Consider the following 21,473-nt stretch of genomic DNA (forward strand, 5'->3'; position numbering starts at 1 on the left):
TTCTACTCCCGCGACGGCGTGAGCGACAACTGCCGCATTGATTCACATGACCGACACATTGTGCTGTTGGCGACAGGTCTGCAACAAATGCCACGCACCCATCAGGAATTGTTGCTGCTCTGATCGGTCCATTATGTCACATGTTGCGATGACATATAGTTTCCCACACGGAGAGGAGAGAGGATGCTGCACGCAGCTCGTTGCTGCTGCAAGCAAACTAGTTTGGAAATGAAATTAAATGCATAGTCCAGTCATCTCAGTCCCTTTATGGTTGTAGCAGGTACGATATCCATTGTTGTCGCTGTCTTTTTGACGCGACGCCTCCTGACTTGGAACTTGGAAGCCGGAATGGTACCTATGTCAAGGGTGGAGGGTCGCGGCCGGACCGGCAAAAAAGGGTCAAGTGCCCAGCTCTGGAAATGTGCTATATAAATAAAATTGTATTGTATTGTATTGTATTGTTGATTGAGTTAGCTTGAATGGATGAGCCACTCTAGTGAATTTGTGAAGCAATTTTTTTCCAAGGATAGAAATAGTGTTGACCAAATAGTCATTATTTTTTATCTTAAGCAACACCAAAAATAAACATATTTCAAATATTTAGCTCTTAAGTGGTAAATGGTGTTTTTAGGAAATAAGTGTAAGATTTCTGTTAGACAGGAATGGATGTGAAAAATTTGGATTTCCAACCAAAACAAGTTGAAAACAGGTATTGTTGGAGTTTGGCCGCTTAAAATGCCATGGAATTGTCAATACTGCTTTTCCCTTTGCGCATCATCTACGTATTTTGACCTATTACACTTGCTGTAGTTAGTGATCGAAGATGGCCGACCTGTTGCGCATGCGTGCTGAAGATTGTGTAGGCGCTAGTGTAGGATCTTTCCTTGTTTTGTATTTTTAATTTAGTTTTAGTTTTTTAAACTTGTTTTTACGTTCATTCACCATGCCCAGTGACAGTCTCCGTTGGGAAACGTTACAGGCTCTAAAAAACTCACCAAAGGGAAAGATCACATTCAACCCGTATTGGTCGGTAAGAGGTGAGGTGAGTGAAAATGTATCTTCTTTTTGGTTTCTTTTAGCTTAGCTTATTTTGGTTTATCTTAATTTGGCCGTTGGTCATTTTCGTCATTTTATCCGTATCGTATCTGTATCTCTCACGTTGTCGTGGTATATTTTATGTTTACATGTTGATCTTTTTTTGTTTCGGTGATTTACACGTTCATGTAGGTGGCACATGTAAGTGTTAATGCTCTGCAATGAGCACATGGTTTATGATACCTCAGTCATGCAATTATTTGATTATTTATTTATTTATTTTTTGTAATTCAAAACTAAACAAGAGATGGATATCAAACCACCGCGTTTAATATTGCATGTTCGGAAACTGTAAATGAGCTAAACGCATCCATAAACCTAGTGCAGTGACTTTCCGAACACCATGTGTAAATAAGCCTTTTTAGTTCAGTTAATTCCGTCTGACGGTTTTGTGTATTTTCTGTATATTTTATGTATTTTGCAGGACATTTTGTCAGGTTATCAAGACTCGCTCAGTTTGTCATCGCAGTCTGGAGTCATACTGCAAAACCTCAACTCCCAGTCCACACCGGCGGCTATCGGTTTGAGTTTAAGCTCTGGTCAGTCCAGTCCTGGGCTTACTACCTCTGTGTCCTCCACTGAGTCGAGACATGACGTCACTGTATCGCTATCTTTGAAGGCTGAGCAAGAACAGGCAAGTCTGGTTCTGAAGATGATCCATCCATCCATCCATCCGTTATCCGCTTATCTTGGAAATTGAATGGTTATAATTTTATTCGACAATGTTTTACCTTTCATCACTTTTTGTTGTTCATGCTTTAATTTGGTTGATGGAATTTTCCAGAGTTTATCAAAACTCATGTGTGCTGACTTAGCTAGCAGTTAAAGATTATTTTGATAAAGCAGAATGTCATGTGATTACTGAGATGAATGAATCTCTTTGGAACTATTGTCTCCATGCTTTTTTCACGTCAGACTCATGATGGAAACAACCAGGTTCCAGATAGCGACGTCGATGAAATCGTCAGTCCCTTGTCCTCCATCTCCTTGCTCTCCCCTGAAGCCATGGCGATGGCTGGATCCATTGTTAGGTTTGAAGAGGAGCAACACAAAAAAGCGAAGGTTCGAACTTAATCATGTATTTTCCTCACATTCTAGTTCAAATGGGAATACTGAGATTTTGTGGGGACATTTCTTCTTGATCATGTTAAATCAATTTGTAAGATTACTTTTAGTTTTTAATTTACAGTTGTTTTTTTTTGTCAACAACAACATATTTAGTCCTAACGGTGCATGTTATTTTTGTGTGGCTCAGATGGCGTTCAGAGTGCGTCAGGAGCTGCAGGAGAAGCTGGTGATGGTAGTGGCGAGCGCTGAGTCGGAGCAGCTAAAGCGCTTTGAGGAGCTCATGGAGTTGAAGCAGAGACAAGAGTACCAGAGCATGCGGGATATGATGGAGAGAGAGTGAGATGACTTGACCAACATATGAAAGTGTATCTGCTTGGCTTTCTTTTCACGTTTTTTGAATTGTATCTACTGTAGAACAAAAGAGAGCATTGGACGTCAAGAGAAGCTGAAGGAAGAGCAACGCCACAGATTAAAGGTATTTTCACAGTGCGATTTATTTCACCCAAGCCAAGCACATCCAGTCATGTCATACTTTTGACAAACTTGGCAAGTGTACGATTCCCATCTTGAGGTCTTGTCCTCTGACTCCAAGATCCAGAATCTCCGCCTGAGGGAGGTGGAGCAGCAGCGTCTGAGGGAGGCGGAACTGGAACGACAGCGGTTGGTTGAAGGCAAAGAGAGGCTGCGGAACCTCAACTCCATTCAAGAGGAGATCCTGCAGCTCAACCAGCTCCTGGAGCCCTCAACCCAGACGCAAACCACTGTCCTATCAAGTATTGGCACCTACAGCACCCGGGGGAACCAACTGTGCTCCCAGGTGTCCGAAGTTGTTCGAAAGACAGCAGAGGTCAGTGTAAAGCTTTTTAATAAAAAAAAACACATCAGACTATATACATTTTAATGGGGATAGACCGGTTTTGAGGAATATTGGCATCAGCCTTTAAAAAAAAAATAAAAAATCTGGCAGCCGATTAGATTCAATTTAAAACTGTCTAAACATCAGATAGCTATTTAAAATTTCAATTAACTTTATTAGGTGCTGATGACCCTGGGAACTCTCTGCACATTTTGTTTTTGATTAAAATTAAAACAAAGATAAATGAGTTTAACATTTCGATTTGTAATTTTGGACAACTTTATTGGCGCAAGCGTGTCAAATAGGGCTGCCACAAACTATTATTTTGCTAGTTGACTAATCACCAACAGTTGCACTAATACTATGAAACTACCCATAATTAAAAAAAAAAAAAACTTGTAAACATATTTCACTTTTTTGGGAATCAATCCTTTTTTTAATGTAGAGGAGAGTGAAATCAAATGAGTAAAATTAGGAAAAAGCACTGTGATAAATAAAACTAGACTAAACACTTTTGGGTTTTTATTCAACCGTAATGCAAAATGTTTTGTTTTGCTTCTCTAATTTGCATAATTTACTCTACACATTCATAATGTGGTACGCACCTGAATGGGGAAAAAAAAGTTAAACATTAGGAGGAACATGATTTTTTCTTGCAATCTAAATTAATACATTCTAACAAGTCAGTATGTTATGTCTTTTATTGTTAGGTGTTGCCATTGAGGGTTTGTGGAAAATGGGTCATGTTGTGTTAACTTGGAGTGCTGAGATTTCCGATTCGTAATGATCGTATTGATGCGTAGACGCTACAATATGTTAGCGTACCACAATAGGACGTGTGCATGGTAGCTTGTGTGTGCTAACTAGTGTTGTTCAGATACCACTTTTTGGCCCCGATACAGATTACGCTACCTGGCTGTGCAGTATCGGCCGAAGCCGATACTGTACCGATACCTCGCCGTTTGAAAAAAATCCAAAATAAGCGCAAATTTTTTTTTTATAATTCTAAAGAATTGCACACCCACTTGGATGTAAAATTATTCATATTTAAATCATCACTTGCAAAGTATCTGTAGTAACATATACACATAAAATACATATGTTGAATAAACAGCCTATTTTCATTGCTCTTCGTGGTTGTGCGAGTGAGACATGGGATACATACTGTATTCACATGAATGTACATTTGTAATAAAGCAAGGTGCAGCATTTGTACTTCTAAAATATATTCAGTGATTCTAACCGACCCCCCCAATGCGTGACGTCACATTTGTATGCTGCCAGAGTGGCAGGCGGTCGAGTGAGTGAGATAACAGAAGTTCGTTATGTGTTTCTAAAAATAATTAACACCAGAAATTTTATTATGTGATACCGGCAGTGATCCAGACGATCTGATCTGCCTAAAGTCTAATTTCAACAAAGTTAATATGGAGAAAAAAATGAACATAAGTATCTTCATACATGTTCATTTTCAAATGCATTTAGAAAAGATCTGCTGCTCATATACACATAAATAACCATGTACAGTGACAGCCCTCCCTTGCAAAGGGCTCTCATGCATAAAAAAAAAAATGCACAAAACTGCTGAACAGCAAACTAACATTATGTTGAATAACTCATTTTGTACATATTTTCAGAAAAATCAACTTAAAGATTTACGTATCGTGCTCCCATATGTTTTTCCAGTATGTCATTTGAACCACCAAAATAATATCTTTCTCACCTGTGTGAACAGTACAGTACAGTGTAGCGCAGTAAAATTGGTCCTGGTTGGGGGCGCTGGTGAGAGATGTCTGCCACCCTGTGGTTAACATTGGTATTACATCTTTCAGTGGCTCAGCAACAGTGAATGTTTTTTGTTTAAAAAAATGAATAGCGAGTCTGGATGAGGGCCGCCAGTTGCACATCCCTGTTCTAAATATAAACCCTTAATTAGTTGGGAAGAAGTCAAGCTATCAAGAACACCCTGAGCATTGGACTTGTCTGATTCATTCTGTAATCTTTGCAGGGACAGTATCCCAGCGTGGAAGACATGACTGTGGCTGAGCGAGCCCTACATGAGATGAGGACTCAGATCCGCTTGATGCAGGAAGAGGCAGCCAAAGCTCAGGAGGAGGAGAAGAAGAAAGAGTTGGCGGAGTCCCACAGAAAGTTGGTGGAGCTGAAGACGCAGCAGGAAGCACAAAAGAAGGCGGAGCAGTTAGCCAAAGAGAGAGCACATAAGCAAGGTGGGAAACTCAACACCCAAAACACAGACATTAAATTACATTTAAAAAAAACACAAGATGGATTTTTATTACGGTCGAGAAAAGTCCTTTTCCTATTTGTCAATGTAGAAAACTGCACTAGTGGGAAATGTTTACATACAACTACACTGTTGGGATGCTGTCTAAATACAATATGCAATTACCGTATTTTCGGACAATTGGGCGAACCGTATTATTAGGCGTAATATCAATTAATGGACTGTTTTAATACATTTTCAGACGTAAGCGTACAGGGTTATAAGGAACATTGTCTCGGTAACCATTGTATGTTAAAGCGGCGCTGGGGAATTTTTAGTTGTTGTTGATTATGGCGGCGCCATGTGGACAAAAGTGGTAGTGTTTTGCCTGAAGTCGGCCCCATTTCGCCTTGAGCGCCAGCACATAGTTTCGTGAAATCCTGAGCTCTCGCTTGACTGCAGTTGGACTGAATTAAATTTCTGTTTCCAGTGGATGTGTGAAGTTTGAATGCCGATGAGGTAATGAATCTAATTGTGTCTAAACAATATAATGTAACAATGTTGAAAATGAACGTTTAACTTTGGTTTTGTACTGCGTTCCCCCACCGTGCCTCTCTAGCTGATGATTTTATAGCCTTGAAACAGATAAATAGAATGTTATTTTTCTGTGGATAATTTCACAGTAGCCACACGTAAAGCTCCCAGCAGGAAGTTACTGCATTACTTGAATACCAGCCGTGCACATTTTGCACGAATATACAGTTCAGTCTCTATGGGAAAGTACTACTATACCTTAGTTTCTCCACGTTGTATTTTTTCATCTACTCTATGCACATTTCACAGGGGTTTTATTTTACTGTTTTACAGTAAGAAACCTGGTTTGACTTATTTTGCCTATCAACTGTAGTCAACTCAACAAAAACACAAGAATCCCTTTTTTGTCTGAAACATAATGATCAGAATTGGCTAACTAACGAGAACTCTGTTGCAAGCTTGTGGCCGTGGTGAGGATAAGTGGTTCAGTAAATGGATGGATGTTGCACGTGACACCAGTACCGTACTGTGATTTTTCCGTGTCAAAAACAGCTTAATACATTTTTTTTCTTAACACCGGTGTGAAAAAAAAAAGCACAGGTAATTCACCAACTCTGTCTTAAAGACAAGTATACATATGCGCAAAGGCGCCTGTCTACCGACGCGAGAAGTGCCTTAAGTTGCGCGCCTCCTTCTGCATGTGTGCAAGAGCAAGATGGCCTCAAGCAGTGACGCACCTCTGCTCCTCGTTAAAAACATGACACGCGTAGTGTCCTAAGGAACTTTTTTGCTACCGCAAATGTCCTTCCATCCTATTTTATTTTCTTTTGTCTCTTCAGACAAAACTTTTTGTTTCTTGGGTTGTTTTTCAGCTTCTGCCTTGACACCAATTGTTGGAACGGAGCAAATACTTTTTTCATGGCAGTGCACTTTTCCCCATTGTCGATTTACAGAATTCTGCTGTCAACTGCCGAATGAGCGGAATGTTTGAAACTAATGTCGTCCAACAGGGCTGCAGAACAATGCAGAAGACACTACGTTGAAATGGTACAAGGAGTTGCAGGAGTCCCTTACTCAGTGCACTCAGTCCATTGAACAACTCAGCTCATCAAAGGAATTCCAGGTTAGTTTGAGCACTTGATCAATTTCATTGAAACCACTGCTGTCTAGAAGTCGTGATTTATCCTTACTGTGTCATCATTTCTGTTTATGAAGACAAAGAAACTGAAGTTGGAGCTCCAGAAAGCCGCTACTATACCCATCAGCCAAATCTCCTCCAATTCTGGATCTCGGCTTCGAGAAATCTTTGAAAAGATCGACAAGCTGCTATCTGGACAGGCGGTGGTGTCAGGGGGGAAGTCGGTTTCCTCCTCCCATCACCCACAGGGCTTGGACTTTGTGTATTTCAAAGTGGCTGAGAAGTTTGTGGTGAGTCACAATCACCAAACTGGTCTAGTGAAAAAAAACCTGAAGATGGCAACTTGATGCTATAGCGTGTGATTTTTTTGTTGTAGAAACAAGGCGAGGAAGAGGTGGCATCTCATCATGAAGCAGCCTTCCCTATTGGCGTGGCAGCCTCGGGTATCTGGCAGCTACACCCCCGATTTGGTGACCTCTTCCTCGGCCACCTGCACAAGAAATGTCCTTATGCGGTCCCACATTATCCTCGAATGAAGGATGGCACACCTGTGGATGAATATCAGAGGTCAGTCGCTGCTTCCACACTGGCCATTTAAGGTCAGCGTCTAATGCTGCGTTCAGACCCGACGGGTGTCTTGAAACTGTTTAAAGTTTATCAAAACTTCCCACGCTGGTTCTTGGGGGGTTGATAATGGCGTGCAGATGGTCTCTTTCATAAGGTGCAAGGTTAGCGTGCTTCCTTTTTTCACCCCCTTTATGACTGGGTGCCAAAAACAAGGGCTTGATGAAAAACAACTAAATCAGAAGAGAATGTTTGAGGGATGTGGACACAACAAACACTCGAGTAAACAACAGCCGTACATATGAATAGGTAGATACGACATGCCCCTTTTGAGCTGTGTGTCTACAGCAATGCTAATTTAATGTCCATGCTTTCCTTTGCCTTTGATGGGACTATGGCCCCTGCCAACATGGCCGCCACGTAGGCATGTTTGTTAGCTGGATCCAGTCTGTACTGCACATTTGTGACAACAGCGGCACAACCCAGTAATACATTTGAGTTTTTAAGAAGTTTTCCCCGAAATTCAACACCTACAAAATAATTATTGATATGTCAGCCCCTGGAACAGATTGAAACATAATTCCAAAAGAATTTGAGAGCTTAGACCTGTGGCTTTCACACAGACTTGGGGTTATTAAGAATAATAAGAATAAGAAGGCTTTTATTGATCCCACAGTGGGGAATTTTTCAGCGTTACAGCAGCAAAGGTATAGGTCACACAGAGACGGCGCCATAATGTAGCCGTTAATGTACAACATTAACAGCAAACATTCAGAATAAATGTAAGTATACGCAGTAACCACGTGTATATACACATGTATATACACATTATTTGCTGTTTCAATCAAAAATGTAAAAATAAAGTGTCCGTGGAAGAGAAGCACTATTTTTCATTAAAAAGAAAATATCGAGTAGTAATTGCCATCATGTTCTGTTACAGAGCTGTCGATATCGTCATTGTCTACAGACATATTGATGGTGTCGGGGGAAAACCTTGTACCTCCGAAACAGTAACTTTTCAGGAGAGCCCAAAAATTTGTCCGACCATTAGCATTGCGTTGTGAAAGAGAGCAAACCGTTTTCGACACTTTAGCTCGGCCAATAATGTTTAAAAAGTAACACCCACGCGTGTGCACTAACCAATAGTATACAGGTCGATTTTTAAAAAAATCTGAAATCCACCAAAATGTGACTTATGAGGTTTTGGCCCAACGCCAGCGTTATGTCTTAACCATATATCACGATCGACTGGTTCCGCTGCTGCAAAGTTCACTAGTGCGCCGTCTTTATCACTACCGCTACAGAGCTACCGCGATCGTGCGCGTCCGCCATTACTGCTCAAAAAAATTCCGGACATCCTCAGAGGGATCACGACACCGTCACATAAATATTTTGATGCATTTCATTGGCTAAGGGACCCTGATGCGCCAATTTGTTGTTAATGCAATGTGAAATGCGCGACACACAGTAGCTGAGAACAAAGATCACTTTAAAAAAGGCAGCTTTTTGCTCAACAGAATTCTTGGTTACCGTGTGGATGACACTGGGGTTGAAGGCCAAGACAGTTTCCTGAAAAGGATGTCCGGCATGATCCGCCTCTATGCCGCCATCATCCAACTGAGGTGGCCATTTGACTCCAAACATGCGGTAGGAACTCTTTGATTTGTTTGGTCTGTCATGTCTTTGCGCTGAGCACAAGGTCCTAGATCGGAATTGTACTGTTCTCTGGCATTCCTTTTTGAATGTTGTTGATCATTTCATTTGTTTCAGTTAAAAGTTGCCCCCATCTTTTCTTTTTTTTTTACATTTTTTATAAATCCCGCCAAATGCGGAAGCAGCACATGAATAGTGTTGTTTATATTTCAGTTGCCCACTCATGGTCTGAATCACGGTTGGCGCTGGTTGGCTCAGATGCTCAACATGGAGCCTATTGCCGACATCACGGCGACACTAATGTTTGACTTTCTTGAGGTGAGCCCTTCTTACTGTACCATATTCTATGTGGAAAAGGGAAGCCGACATTTGTTGTTTGGACCCTGACCTCATTTATTCACAGCAGTCGTTGATGCACACGCAGCTGGAGTTCCTCATTTGTCTGTGATTCCTTCAGGTTTGCGGTCATGCTTTGTTAAAAAGCTATCAGGGCCAGTTCTGGAAACTCCTCCTGCTTCTGAAAGAGCAATACTTACCCAGGTACACACTCGCATGGACTGGTAGTTGAGAGGGATAGTTGAACAATTCCTATGATAACACAAATCTGTCTGTCTGTTACCAGGATTGAAGCTGTGACAGGCAGTGGACAGATGGGCTCTGTCTCCAGACTTAGAATATTCCTTGAGGTATGAGATGCAAGCTTCCAGTTTGCCTCTGAACGCAGAGAACACAAATGCGTTCTTTATAACAGAATACGGAGCGTGCAGATCACTTAGGCTAAAACCTTTTTTCCCATATGGAATATTTGAGTCTGTAAGTGAACAGATGCAATACAGGACCATGATATCTGAAAGGAGATTACCAGAGATGGGCAATTTACCCTATTTTGACGGTCCGTCCTCGACCAGGGCACCCTTCTGTCATCGCCCCTCCGTCCTTATTCATAAAAATAATCATCCTCCGTCCCCATCTGTCCTTGTCCTTTTAAAGCGCTTCATCCTTGTATTTCATCAGTCCGTTAAAAAAAAAAAAAAAAAACGTCTGTGCATGACACCGTGAAGCTAACGGCAGAAATTTCATAATTCATAAAGAATATTTAAAGCTCATTAGCCGGCTAATTTCTTATTCACATCAACTTGCCGCTTTGGGAGTATCGTGAGGGGATTGAATTGTTTACAAGTGTTTAGGTGTCCACTAAGATAGCATTTAGCTGCCAACACAACCAGACTGACTGTGGCGTAATCCATGGTATTAAATGTGTTGAGCCTGTGACTGCAGACTATGACTGAGCGTGGTATCGCAGAAGAGAACAGTGGTCTTTCTTTTTAAAAGAACCCAACACAACACGTCCGTCGGTACTTGACCCAGTTAGGGACGATTGCAGGGACGGACGAAAACCCACTTCCGTTCTGCTTAGTCCGTCTTTTAAAAAAAATCTTCTCATCCTCCGTCCCCAAAATGATCTCCCAAACGGACGGACCGTTACGTCCCTAAAACAGATTACGGATTGCCCCTAATATCTGGAGATTACGTTTCATCCCCAAAGCAAAACAATTACAAAAAAAAATCAACATGCACTACTGCGCAAAATGGATCAGATCCAGATGGATTTTTTTAAATTATAATTTTACCCTAACTCAAAATTAAACGTCAACCGTTAAACTCATGTTATTTAAATGTTTTTTTAATGACTTTTAATTATAAGAGTTTAACTGTGTTTTCATTCTTTTCTTTTTCATTTTAATGAAACCAGAACTCTTGAGTGATGAGAATGATGTTTTGTTGTGTCCTACCCATAGAAATTGCTACAAGAAGGGCAGATCAGTCCACCTAAAGGCCAGCTGACATCCATGTTCTGGAGGTCATGAGGTTGGAAGAGAACACACTGACTTTGGATGAAGCTTATTGAAGCAAATATGAAATATTTTTCAGCAACAAAGTCACCTTGCATGACCTTGGAAAGAGGATGGACTTCATCTGCTACCTCATACTGGACTTGGCCTTAAGCAATGTTTTGCCCTCCAAAACACTGATGTATATCATACTGGAAAATATTAAGTTGGTATGTGTCAACTTTGATTGTTGACAGCTTTGAAAAGAAAAGAAAAAACTACAATGATTATCACTTCAAAACCATGAATGCAGAGATTACATTACGACAGGCTTTTCTTTTAATAACTTTTTTTTTTTTAATAAATGGTAATGTTTATTAAGACGACTAATTGTTTTTTCAGACCAGCCGTGTGAAGGCTACAATAAAATTATGCTACTACTTTTCATTATCAAAATAATCATATATAGGAAACAAATAAAAAAAACAACCATCATTTTTGCTGCAAATGAAATGTCTTGGGCAGCACGGTGCTTGACTGGTTAGCATGTCCGCCTCACAGTTCAGAGGTCGTGGGTTCGATCCCGGCCCCGGCCTCCCTGTGTGGAGTTTGCATGTTCTCCCCGTGCCTGCGTGGGTTTTCTCCGGGTACTCCGGTTTCCTCCCACATTACAAAAACATGCATGGTAAGTTGATTGGACAGCTTTAAATTGCCACTAGGAGTGATTGTGGGTGCGGATGTTTGTTTGTCTCTTTGTGCCCTGCGATTGGCTGGCAACCAATTCAGGGTGTCCCCCGCTTACTGCCCGAAGACAGCTGGGAAAGGCTCCAGCACGCCCGCAACCCTTGTGAGGATAAGCGGTATGGATAATGGATGGATGAAATGTCTTGGGCATATTTACCCTAAATTCATAAAAATGCAATTTCATAGTGATGGGTCCTGCGCATCGGCACATCAGCTCATGCGCCGAGTTAATAAGAGCAAAGCCACTGTTGGTGCGCATATCGTTTGCAGAAAAAGTCATATGGCCGATACAGCCGCTGTATTGCTCATTTGCTACATCTTACTGAGACGCCGAACTTTCGAAGTAAGCGCATGTCAGCGGGTTGCGTCTGCCTAATGAATCACATAATTTGAAACGCAGTTCTTCTCTTCAGGTCAGTGTGATAGGGATCCCGAAAGAAGAAAGGATTCCACCTTGTTGGACCATTTTGATCTCATACACAATACATTCCAATTCCATAAATCTTTTTTATTGGCAAATAGATGTTCTCCTGGCGGTTAGTTTCACTTTTCATGCCTTCTACAGGGTGCAAGTCACGTCAATGACGGTGCTGAACATTTAGCTCAATGGTCAGTGCGCTGCACATCCAAAGGAGTCGCAAATTGACAATGTGGGTTAGATTCTCAAGTAAAGTGTTTCAAGCAAAATTGATGGATTGAAAAAATATATGAACATAAAACTTCCATGAATTTGATATATCAATTCTGAGATATATTATGAGCCATCATATGTTTCGCCCAACAGAAAGGTTTGCATAGTAAATGTTTGGATAAGTAGTTGATATGTATAATCACTTTAACATCTATTAATCTTCCCACTGAATTGAACAGGTATGCAATTGAACAGTTTCGATGTTGCTTGTGACGAATCTGCAGACAGGAAAACACAATTACAGGTGTGACATCCATTCGCTTTACGAGATCGAAACTGGTCCATTTACGTGCCTTATTCTTATCTTTTGGCCGCTCAAACAACTGGCCTGAATGTGCACAATGCATCGATCGCCACACAGCGCCGAGGCATTTCGCCGAAAAACGCCATAACAACGACAAAGAGTAGTTAACGGAACAATCAACAATGCAGTACAATGGGTTACTGGCGGCTCGATTTCTTCAAGTGACGTCACTCGCCGGAGTTTGCCGAACATTTGCATTTTCATTAAGTGCGTTGCTATGGATCTAATTATGAATCTCGGTGGGTTCGGTTGTGTCATAAAAACTAACGAAAGTATGCTTAAAATAGCTTAAGCCGTTAGTATTACTCAAAAGATGGTTGGCCAAGTTTACTTCACACTTGGTCTTTAACGTTGTTATTCCTGCACAACCTCGTCTTACCATCCACTATCCAGACTTCGTCCTCTCTTATTGACAGACAACAGAACTCTGAAATAGGTGCTCTTTACCCAGAGATTATAGCACAGATAATGGTCTGTAGCAGAGGGGGTCGTAAAAAATACATTAACTGCGCCTTTTACATTGCAGCCAAAACTCAATTCCAGACTCACATTAACGGTGGAAGCAGCAGATGCAGCAAAGTATGCACAGATTACCTCTGATCACGGGGAGAGGGACTAAAATTGTAAACATACACAGAACAAAAAAAAAACATAATTCTCTCTAAATCTGTAGGCAATTCTCCTTTGTTGTGATAACCCATGTAAGGTGTGACATCAAGATGCTGATTAGACAGCATGATTATTACATAGGTGTGCAATAAGAGGCCACTCCGTGGGAGCTGATGGTCCTGCGGACGGGTCCCCCCCACTTTGAAAAATATCTCGATCCGTCCCCTTCCCTCTCTCCCCCCTCAACTTTCGCTCGTAAGGCGGCAACGATCTTCGGTGAAACAGAGGGGGTTTGTGTATGCCCGGCGATTATGTCCTGCTTCAACTACTGACGCATGTAAGTTAAACAACAAAGTCAGAATTTGCACTTTCAAGACAGTATTTCCTCTCCTGAAGGCAGATCTCAAAACGCGGCATGGCAGGCTGGGAACCGCTGGGAACACGCAACTCCTTCATTGTGGTGTTGAGTTGAGAGCTCTAAATTCCCCCCCTCGGTGGAACTTGAACACAACGTCATTCTGTTGACGTGAGTCACCTCACAGTGTAAAAAAATACGTGTCTGCTCAAAGGAATACGACTAAAAAAGTATAATTTTCTCCACAAATATTTGTAGCCTACTTTATTTCTGCTTAGCTAAGATAGGTCTTGTGGCATGTACTCACCACTAGCTGAACTGAAATACAGAACTTTAAAAATATCCATCACATCTGTTAATAATGATCCATTAACACTTCATTTTTTACAATGGGAGAGAAGTGCATGTCGTTGTGTGCTGAAATAAGAAGCAAAAATGAAGAAATAAAAAACAATAGCGTTTAAAAAAAATGATGTAAGAAGGCTTCCCTATATTATGGCTGGGGAGATGGGCTAACTAACGGCAACTGTATTGCATGCTTGCAGCCCTGGTGATGATAAGTGGTTCAGAAAATGGATGGGTGGATAGCAAATCCTATGGCACTGCACTGTGTTATTACTGTCATGATTAATACTTGTTGGCAGGGGCGTTACATGGGAGGGGCAGGGGTGGGCAGTGCCCACCCATGGACACGCTCTGCCCACCCAAAGAAAACTGGATGTAGTTCTGATGACTGGGATATAAAAAATCTAAATCAAATCAAATTGGATTTGTTTAGTGCAAATCACAACAACAGTCATCTCAATTAAGGCGAAAACAAAACACGTTTTAAGGTGCAGTAGCCCTATGCTGGATTTCGACCTACTTGTGCATTGTTGCACTTTTTTGCCCACCCCCAGGTAAGAAGGTAAGTCTATTGCTCACCCACACCTGGCATCCTGGTAACACCACTGCTTGTTGGAAAACAAACAGCCACGGCTCGTTGAAGTGCAGCTATGCTAAATGATATTTTTTAATCATCTTGTATTTGGTCATTGAAAATGTTTTCACATAAAAATGACCATTAGCACTAATGCAAAAACAGTACACTGATGACAATGAAATATCTAGTATGTATCCAATCGGTTTCTCTACCACCAGGCTAAGCAAGTTTTTTTCTGAGAGAAACCCTGCAGTATGGCTGATCTTTCCATGGTCATTTCCTATATATTTTACCCAAACTGTATTTGCGCTTTGCAGTCAACGCATTGTTTTTCTTTATACAGTTGAGTTTGTTGCGTGTCTGGTGGAGTCAGTGAGGCGAAATCTCAAACTGATGGCTATATTGTTAGCATGCAAATTTCTAATAGCTAACATTAGCATTAGCATTTTGTAACTTTAATGAATCTCCAGATGTTTGGTGACTGAGCCGTCCGTCAGTACTGCATTTTCTGACATTAAAAAAAAAACAAAAACAACTCCTCAAGCACTATCTGTTCACCAAAGCATATATTCTGTCACATGAATACAGACAAATGCATAGATGTTGATAACCACATGAGTTGTAAAGCATCATTTGGTCCCAGGCACAATATAAATCTAAGGTATTCTTACTATAGGTATTTAAGTAAACAAACACGTTTTTTGTTGGAATCACATTATTTTTGTCACGTTGATATTTCTTAGGTTTTCATAAAATGTCAAGTATGAAAATTGACTTGCTTACTAATGAGGAACGCCCTGTTAATTCGGCACTGCTGTGAAAGTAATTATCACACCTGTTTGAGATTGATGTCAGTAATCTAAACAAAAAAGATAAACAACTTCCAGAGAGAAGCTTCTCACATCAAATGTTTATTTAATCTAAATCCTACATGCACAATAAATTGGTGAGTGTTTCTCGATCAAGGAAGATCCCTCCTTCCAAAAATGGTCCAGTCCATGTTAGGATGCACTCCATTTTATAGTCATATGTTATTACAATTTGACCACAAAATAATTGCATCCCCAACCCACCTATTCTGAGTGCAACTATTCAGCCAAAGTGCATCTTGACTTGTCCATTGATATCAGTATTGTATTTTTGTTATTCCACTTCTCAACCCATCGTTGTTTCCTACGGTCTTCATTTGAAACTTTCCTCCTGTTCATCACATTTGGATTAGAGCCGCACAAGCATATTCTCCGTCATTAAACAGGACACCATAGAAACACAGTTCTGAATATGCATAATTTATTCTCACTGAGCCGCAAGGAGCACTGGACCTTGATAACACCCTGGAGAGGGCACGCTTTTCAAAAACAAGTGTGTGCATGCGTCTCCTCACTTCAGTCCATTATTTCCAAGTCTTTCGACCAGTCTGAATATATTCAGATGGCTTCAAAGACTAAAAAATCATAATTAACCATTGCAAGCCTTAGGAGGGCCACGAACCAGCTTGTCGAATTGCCTTTAGCAGTAAAACACATATGTACCATTTTAACAATTCACATTTCAGTTGCTCGTTGGTCAGTGATCTGATTAAAATGTGGTTACAGCATCAATTAGCGGTAGCTCAATTTGTTGTGACCAGAGGTTGGAGTAGTATGGAGGACCAAAACTGCCAAATTAAGTGAAAATAGAAACAAATATAAACAATATAATTGAAATAAATAAAATATAAATAAATTCATATTTAACTGTATTTTTTATATATTTATTTTGTATATATTTCCACATTTATTTTGCTATTTTTTTTTTTATATATTTTTGTATTTTTGTATTTATTTTTACTTTTTTTGTATTTTTGTATTATATATTTTTTTCTTGTTCTTATTTCCATATATATTTTTTAAATGTATTTCTTCAATTATATTTTTTATTTTTACTTTTATTTCTTTATTTCTGATTTTGGCAGTTTCGGTCCTGCAGTGCAGAAGGAAATGTTATTGAAATGAGGGGGCAGTTGTAAGTGTGTCTTTGGTTGAGCTATTCGCCTATTGGTTTATATGTGACGATTTGTTACTACAGCAAGCACCATCAACCTACCCAATTGGCGAATAGGTAAACTTAAGCCACACTCAGGACCGCCCCCTCATTTGAATAACATTTCCTTCTGCATTTCATGCTGACATGAAGAAATGTTGTTGTTCTGAAGAGAGACGGTAAACATGTCCGCCTCACAGTGCTGAGGTCGTGGGTTCGAATGCGGCCCCGGCCTTCCTGTGTGGAGTTTGCATGTTCTCCCCGTGCCTGCGTGGGTTTTCTCCGTGAACTCCGGTTTCCTCCCACATTCCAAAAATATGCACGGTAGGTTAATTGGACACTCTAAATTGCCCCTATAGGTGTGGTTGTGAGTGTGAATGTTGGTTTGTCTCTGTGTGCCCTGCGATTGGCTGGCAACCAATTCAGGGTGTCCCCCGCCTAACTGCCCGATAACAGCTGGGATAGGCTCCAGCACGCCCGCGACCCTTGTGAGGATAAGTGGTATACAGGTAGATAATTGATCGATGGATTGATAAATAAAAAAATAAAAACATTGAAAATTAAAAATAAATGTGGAAATAAATACAAAAATAAATATTTAAATACACTTAAATATCAATTTATTTATATTTTATTTTACTTATTTAAATTATATATTTTTTATATTTGGTATAATTTTCACTTTTATTTATTCCTTCATCGAGTAGAGGCATATAGTAGTGGGTATTACTTCTCACTTTAAGGTATGTTGAAGACAATGCAGTTAAAAAAACAACAAAAAAACATCCATCCATCCATTCATTATCGATACCGCTTATCCTCACAAGGGCGTGCTGGAGCCTATCCCAGCTGTCTTTGGGCAGTAGGCGGGGGACACCCCGAATTGGTTGCCAGCCAATCGCAGAGCACGCAGAGACAAACATCCACACTCACAATCACACCTAGGGGCAATTTAGAGAGTCCAATCAAATTACCATGCATGTTTTTGGAATGTGGGAGGAAACCGGAGTACCCGGAGAAAACCCACGCAGGCACGGGGAGAACATGCAAACTCCACACAGGGAGGCCGGAGCCGGGACCGAACCCACGACCTCTGAACTGTGAGGCAGACGTGCTAACCAGACGTGCCGCCACAAAAAAACACTGAAACATAAATATGTATGGTAGAGGCCTCCTAATGATCCTATTGTTGTTTGGTAACTGAAAAGCAAACATCTTGAAGTGTCATTTGCATAAATCATTGTGTGCAATGGGATTCAAACTTTATTTATAATGTTTTTCATTCGGTAATACAAAAAACAAATGAAAAAAGGTTCATTAGTTTGGAACATGGAAACTGTATTAGCAAACACAGAAAAGCACTCTGAATGCAGATCAATATATATACATCCAAGCTATAAATTTTGTAATCTTGAAGTCCTTCTGTAGAAAAATACCCCGTATACCACTATCTGCCCTTTTAAATCCAAAATAACTTTCTAATCCAAAACTCCATAGTGTAAATTCCAGTTTGTAATACAGCATGTTATTAATTAATTTCTCCATAAACTGTAGTTATGTTGTCTTTCGTGTTTTTGCACCCGAGTCCAAGTCACTTGATTTTGAGTATCTGCCGATACCGTGTCCCGACCCAGTACCCATGCAATAGAATGGAGAAGAAAAATAAGACTACATCCGAATTGTTTCAATTATCTTAATTGTATTTTTATGTACTGTATTTTTTTTTTTAAATAAAGATATCGCAAGATGACACCTTTTCATATGGCCGTAAATCAGCAGTGGTTCAATTCAAATAAAGAACTAAATATATTATTCTTCACTTTCGAAACTAAGAAAATTTAAAAAGCCGGTCTTTGTCAGTCAATACTGATCAGTTGAAAATCACGTGATCTGCGCTTATTTCCGATGATATCGGACAACCCTATTTCTATTTAAATAGCTGATGCCTTTGCGGATCTTTCATTACATTATATTTATTGTGGAGAAGGCCAATTGACCCTTCTCCCAGTGTTGTCTCATCATCACAAAAGCCAGCCTAGAAGTCCGCAAAGTCAACAAGTGCACAAAGTCAAAAGCACAATCTCTTCTGCTCCTGATTTGAAAGCCCTGGTGTTTGTATTCAAAGGCTGTTCTCTTGGGCAATTTTGAGTGCAATCCTTGCTGCTGCCCTGATTTCCGATGACAGTAGTTGTCAAACCTAACCTTGCCTAAATGAAAAACTGAGGAACTACTGAGTAGATGAATTGGAAAAAGGATAAACTACATCAACAGACGTGACTGTCTCTATAGTTGGTTACAAGCCAAACCCTTAGTCAAGACCGGAAAAAAAAGAAAAGAGCTTGTTACCTTTTGGTCTGATTAGACATGGGAAAAAAATAAAGAAAAAAAGAAACAACTTACTGTGTACAGTATACACTCCTCTCAGTGTATTCATAAAAATGCAAGTGTCAATAAAAAAAGTGTCCATGACAAGTCGTCATATTCCTTCCCGAAAACAACAAAAATATTTGCACCGTCTCAGTTGAGCAGTCTTGTCGCAGGTGGATGAAAGATGATTCTCTCTCAATCAGGGCGATGCTGTTCTTCCAGAGCCTCCAGTGATTCGTCTCCTTGGCAATTCAGGTCAAAGCCAGTTCTGATTTTGACGATGGTTCCAGACTCTCTGCAAATTCTCCTAACTCATCTAACAACTCTGTGAATGCTGGACGTCTGAAGGACTCAACCTAAGGGACAAAGAAACACAATTGACAAAAGCAGTGGACTGCCACTAGAAAGTAACAGAAGTTGAGACGTTTATTGCATTTTAGTACAATGCTTTTATCTGAATGTTTTATGACTGCATCTTTCAGAGTGGTATTAATTTACCAATATATTTATCCTAATGCACCGCATCCTACTGAGGGCAGCTCCTAATATTTTGGTTACCTCATTTAGCTACATCAGAGTCATCAATATGACTAAAAAAAATTCTCTGACATTATTAGATGGACTGTGTATCGCATCAGAACAGCAGGGTGGTTTCCAATTCTGCTGCAGACTAAAAATAACAGTAACACTTTTTGGCTCCTCACTCTTTTTTCATGGCAAATCCTCAAAATGGCAGCCAAACTTTGACAACAGGCTCTGCCCACCTTAAACAGCTTAAGCAAAAAAAAACAAAAAAAAAAGCACCAACAAAAAAAAGTCATCACTGTTTAACTAGTTTAAAAATACCTGCTCCTGATTGCGATTAATTCGGGGGGGATTTCCTAATCAGTCATTTGTCAGTGTATGAACCTTGCAATCAAAACAAAATGGCAGGCGTCCTGTTCTATTTCATGCATTGGTCTAAGTTACAGACACTGCTCCAACTGGGCCAGTACAAATTCCATTAATAAGTACAATGAAATCAACACGAACTTGTGGAAAAAAAGCAAACAAAAAAACAGTGCGTCCACTTTGAACAATCATCCATTCTCACTCAAGCAGTTACTTAATTAAGATCACCAGCTAAGTGCTCCTAAATCAGCAATCATCGCCTCCATGGCGGTGAATAAGTTACACTTCTGACAGTCAATCAAAAAGTTGATATGTATGAGAGAATTAGAAATTAATCTGTGTGTGTATGCATAATCATTGATGGCAACATTATTACCGTATATCTTCAAAATACTGAATATACGGGGCTCGTACCTTTACTGACAGGCCCACCACAACCTAACTCATAGGGGGCCCAACAGTGTCACAACTCAAAAAAGTTTGCGGAACCTGACTAGAAACCTTGGGTCCAGTTATGAGACACATACATCAGTAAAACTGATTTTCTAAGCTCCCAAGGAACACTTAAGGATTGAGTGGTCATGTTCAGGGCCCCTAACACACACATGGCACACACAAGTTAGTGTGTTTTCGGGATATTGAGCCCAAATGAACGTACCGCATTTATAATGACCGATGACTGAAATGGTTTATGTGGACCAGAGTAGTTGTAGTTGCATGTACAAAACAAATACTGTACCCACCATACAGCAGCTGGCTGCCAGTTCCAAGAGATGTTGAGGACAGTCTCTCACCATCTCCTTGAATGCATTTGTATCCAACCCATAGTCCTAAAATACATATAATAACAACCATACATTAATTGCATTTCACAAAGTTTGGACAATCTAGCGCAACAATCTTAAAATGGCGGCACAGTCCGGGTCGGGACTGAGTCAAGGTCTCATGCGGACCCATTTGCAGTTAAATAAAGTGCAGTGGACTCAGACTTTTGGCGGGAGATTGGAACCGTGCCGACCCATGAAAAGCAAAAAGCCATGTATAATTGATATTATTATATTATCATAATTATTATACCATTGAGGGGAGGAGGGATAGTTAGACCCCAAAAATACAGATATTGGCACCCCCCCAAAAAATTCCCTCGGTCAGGACCCCAAGCTCGCGTTCTGAAAAATTAATCTTTCTCTTCTTAACTGCCATGGTTCTGCCATGGTGTTCTTGTCACCAAGCCAACATTTATCCGTTGCCATGTGTGGCTTATTGCAACCAGGGGAAAATCAAGGGAAAAACTGCAACCTGCGGCTGCAAATGACATGCTATTGAGACGGTGCTATCAGCGGCCACAGTTCATTCTTTGTGAGCTTGGGCCTGAGCATTCATTTAAGAATGAGTGGAAGGACAACTACTTTTCTATTCTTGCGGAAGCGGTCTCGAACGTTAGGAAGTGGGAACCTGCAGGACACAACCTGCATAGCGTGAATTTTGGGGCAACATAAACGTCATGTTTTGATCGCAAAGGAACGTGTCCATCACGTAGCTGCTAGCCACCAAGACGTTACTCGATTTTCTGATTTTCTTGAATCTTAGAGATGCCTGTTTTG

General features: G+C 40.4%; 2 protein-coding genes across 5 annotated transcripts in view; one reads left to right on the top strand and one right to left on the bottom strand.

The window, feature by feature from the left end:
* The first annotated feature begins 783 nt into the window (after positions 1–783).
* On the top strand, positions 784–11,345 carry gle1 (GLE1 RNA export mediator). Its single transcript, XM_086032152.1, has 15 exons — positions 784–1,042; positions 1,520–1,729; positions 2,011–2,157; positions 2,351–2,499; positions 2,578–2,638; positions 2,756–3,010; positions 5,028–5,247; positions 6,788–6,900; positions 6,993–7,205; positions 7,292–7,482; positions 8,997–9,126; positions 9,346–9,450; positions 9,590–9,672; positions 9,755–9,818; positions 10,932–11,345. Exons 1-15 carry the CDS (start codon positions 944–946, stop codon positions 10,998–11,000), a joined length of 2,109 nt encoding a protein of 702 aa, XP_085888278.1. The 5' UTR covers positions 784–943; the 3' UTR covers positions 11,001–11,345.
* A 6,385-nt stretch (positions 11,346–17,730) lies between these two features.
* The window catches only part of LOC147147928 (dual specificity testis-specific protein kinase 1), a 31,987-nt gene continuing 28,244 nt past the window's right edge, over positions 17,731–21,473 (bottom strand). For all 4 annotated transcript variants that reach the window (XM_086030497.1, XM_086030495.1, XM_086030498.1 and 1 more), the window contains 2 exons: positions 20,613–20,699; positions 17,731–19,334 (listed from right to left, as the gene is read on the bottom strand). In XM_086030497.1, coding sequence (XP_085886623.1) covers positions 19,230–19,334; positions 20,613–20,699 — 192 coding nt within the window. In that variant the 3' untranslated portion in view covers positions 17,731–19,229. The remainder of the gene's footprint in view (positions 19,335–20,612; positions 20,700–21,473) is intronic.

Source organism: Filicampus tigris, chromosome 5, assembly GCF_054856515.1.
Source record: "Filicampus tigris isolate MCC_2025a chromosome 5, RoL_Ftig_1.0, whole genome shotgun sequence".
Lineage (NCBI taxonomy): Eukaryota > Metazoa > Chordata > Actinopteri > Syngnathiformes > Syngnathidae > Filicampus > Filicampus tigris.

What these genes read in the sequence shown, in the direction of transcription:
- gle1 (XM_086032152.1), top strand. Translation starts at nt 944, where the DNA reads ATGCCCAGTGACAGTCTCCGTTGGGAAACGTTACAGGCTCTAAAAAAC. An exon ending in TTGTTCGAAAGACAGCAGAG is followed by an intron (nt 3,011 to 5,027) that starts GTCAGTGTAAAG and finishes TAATCTTTGCAG; the next exon opens with GGACAGTATCCCAGCGTGGA. An exon ending in GCTCATCAAAGGAATTCCAG is followed by an intron (nt 6,901 to 6,992) that starts GTTAGTTTGAGC and finishes CTGTTTATGAAG; the next exon opens with ACAAAGAAACTGAAGTTGGA.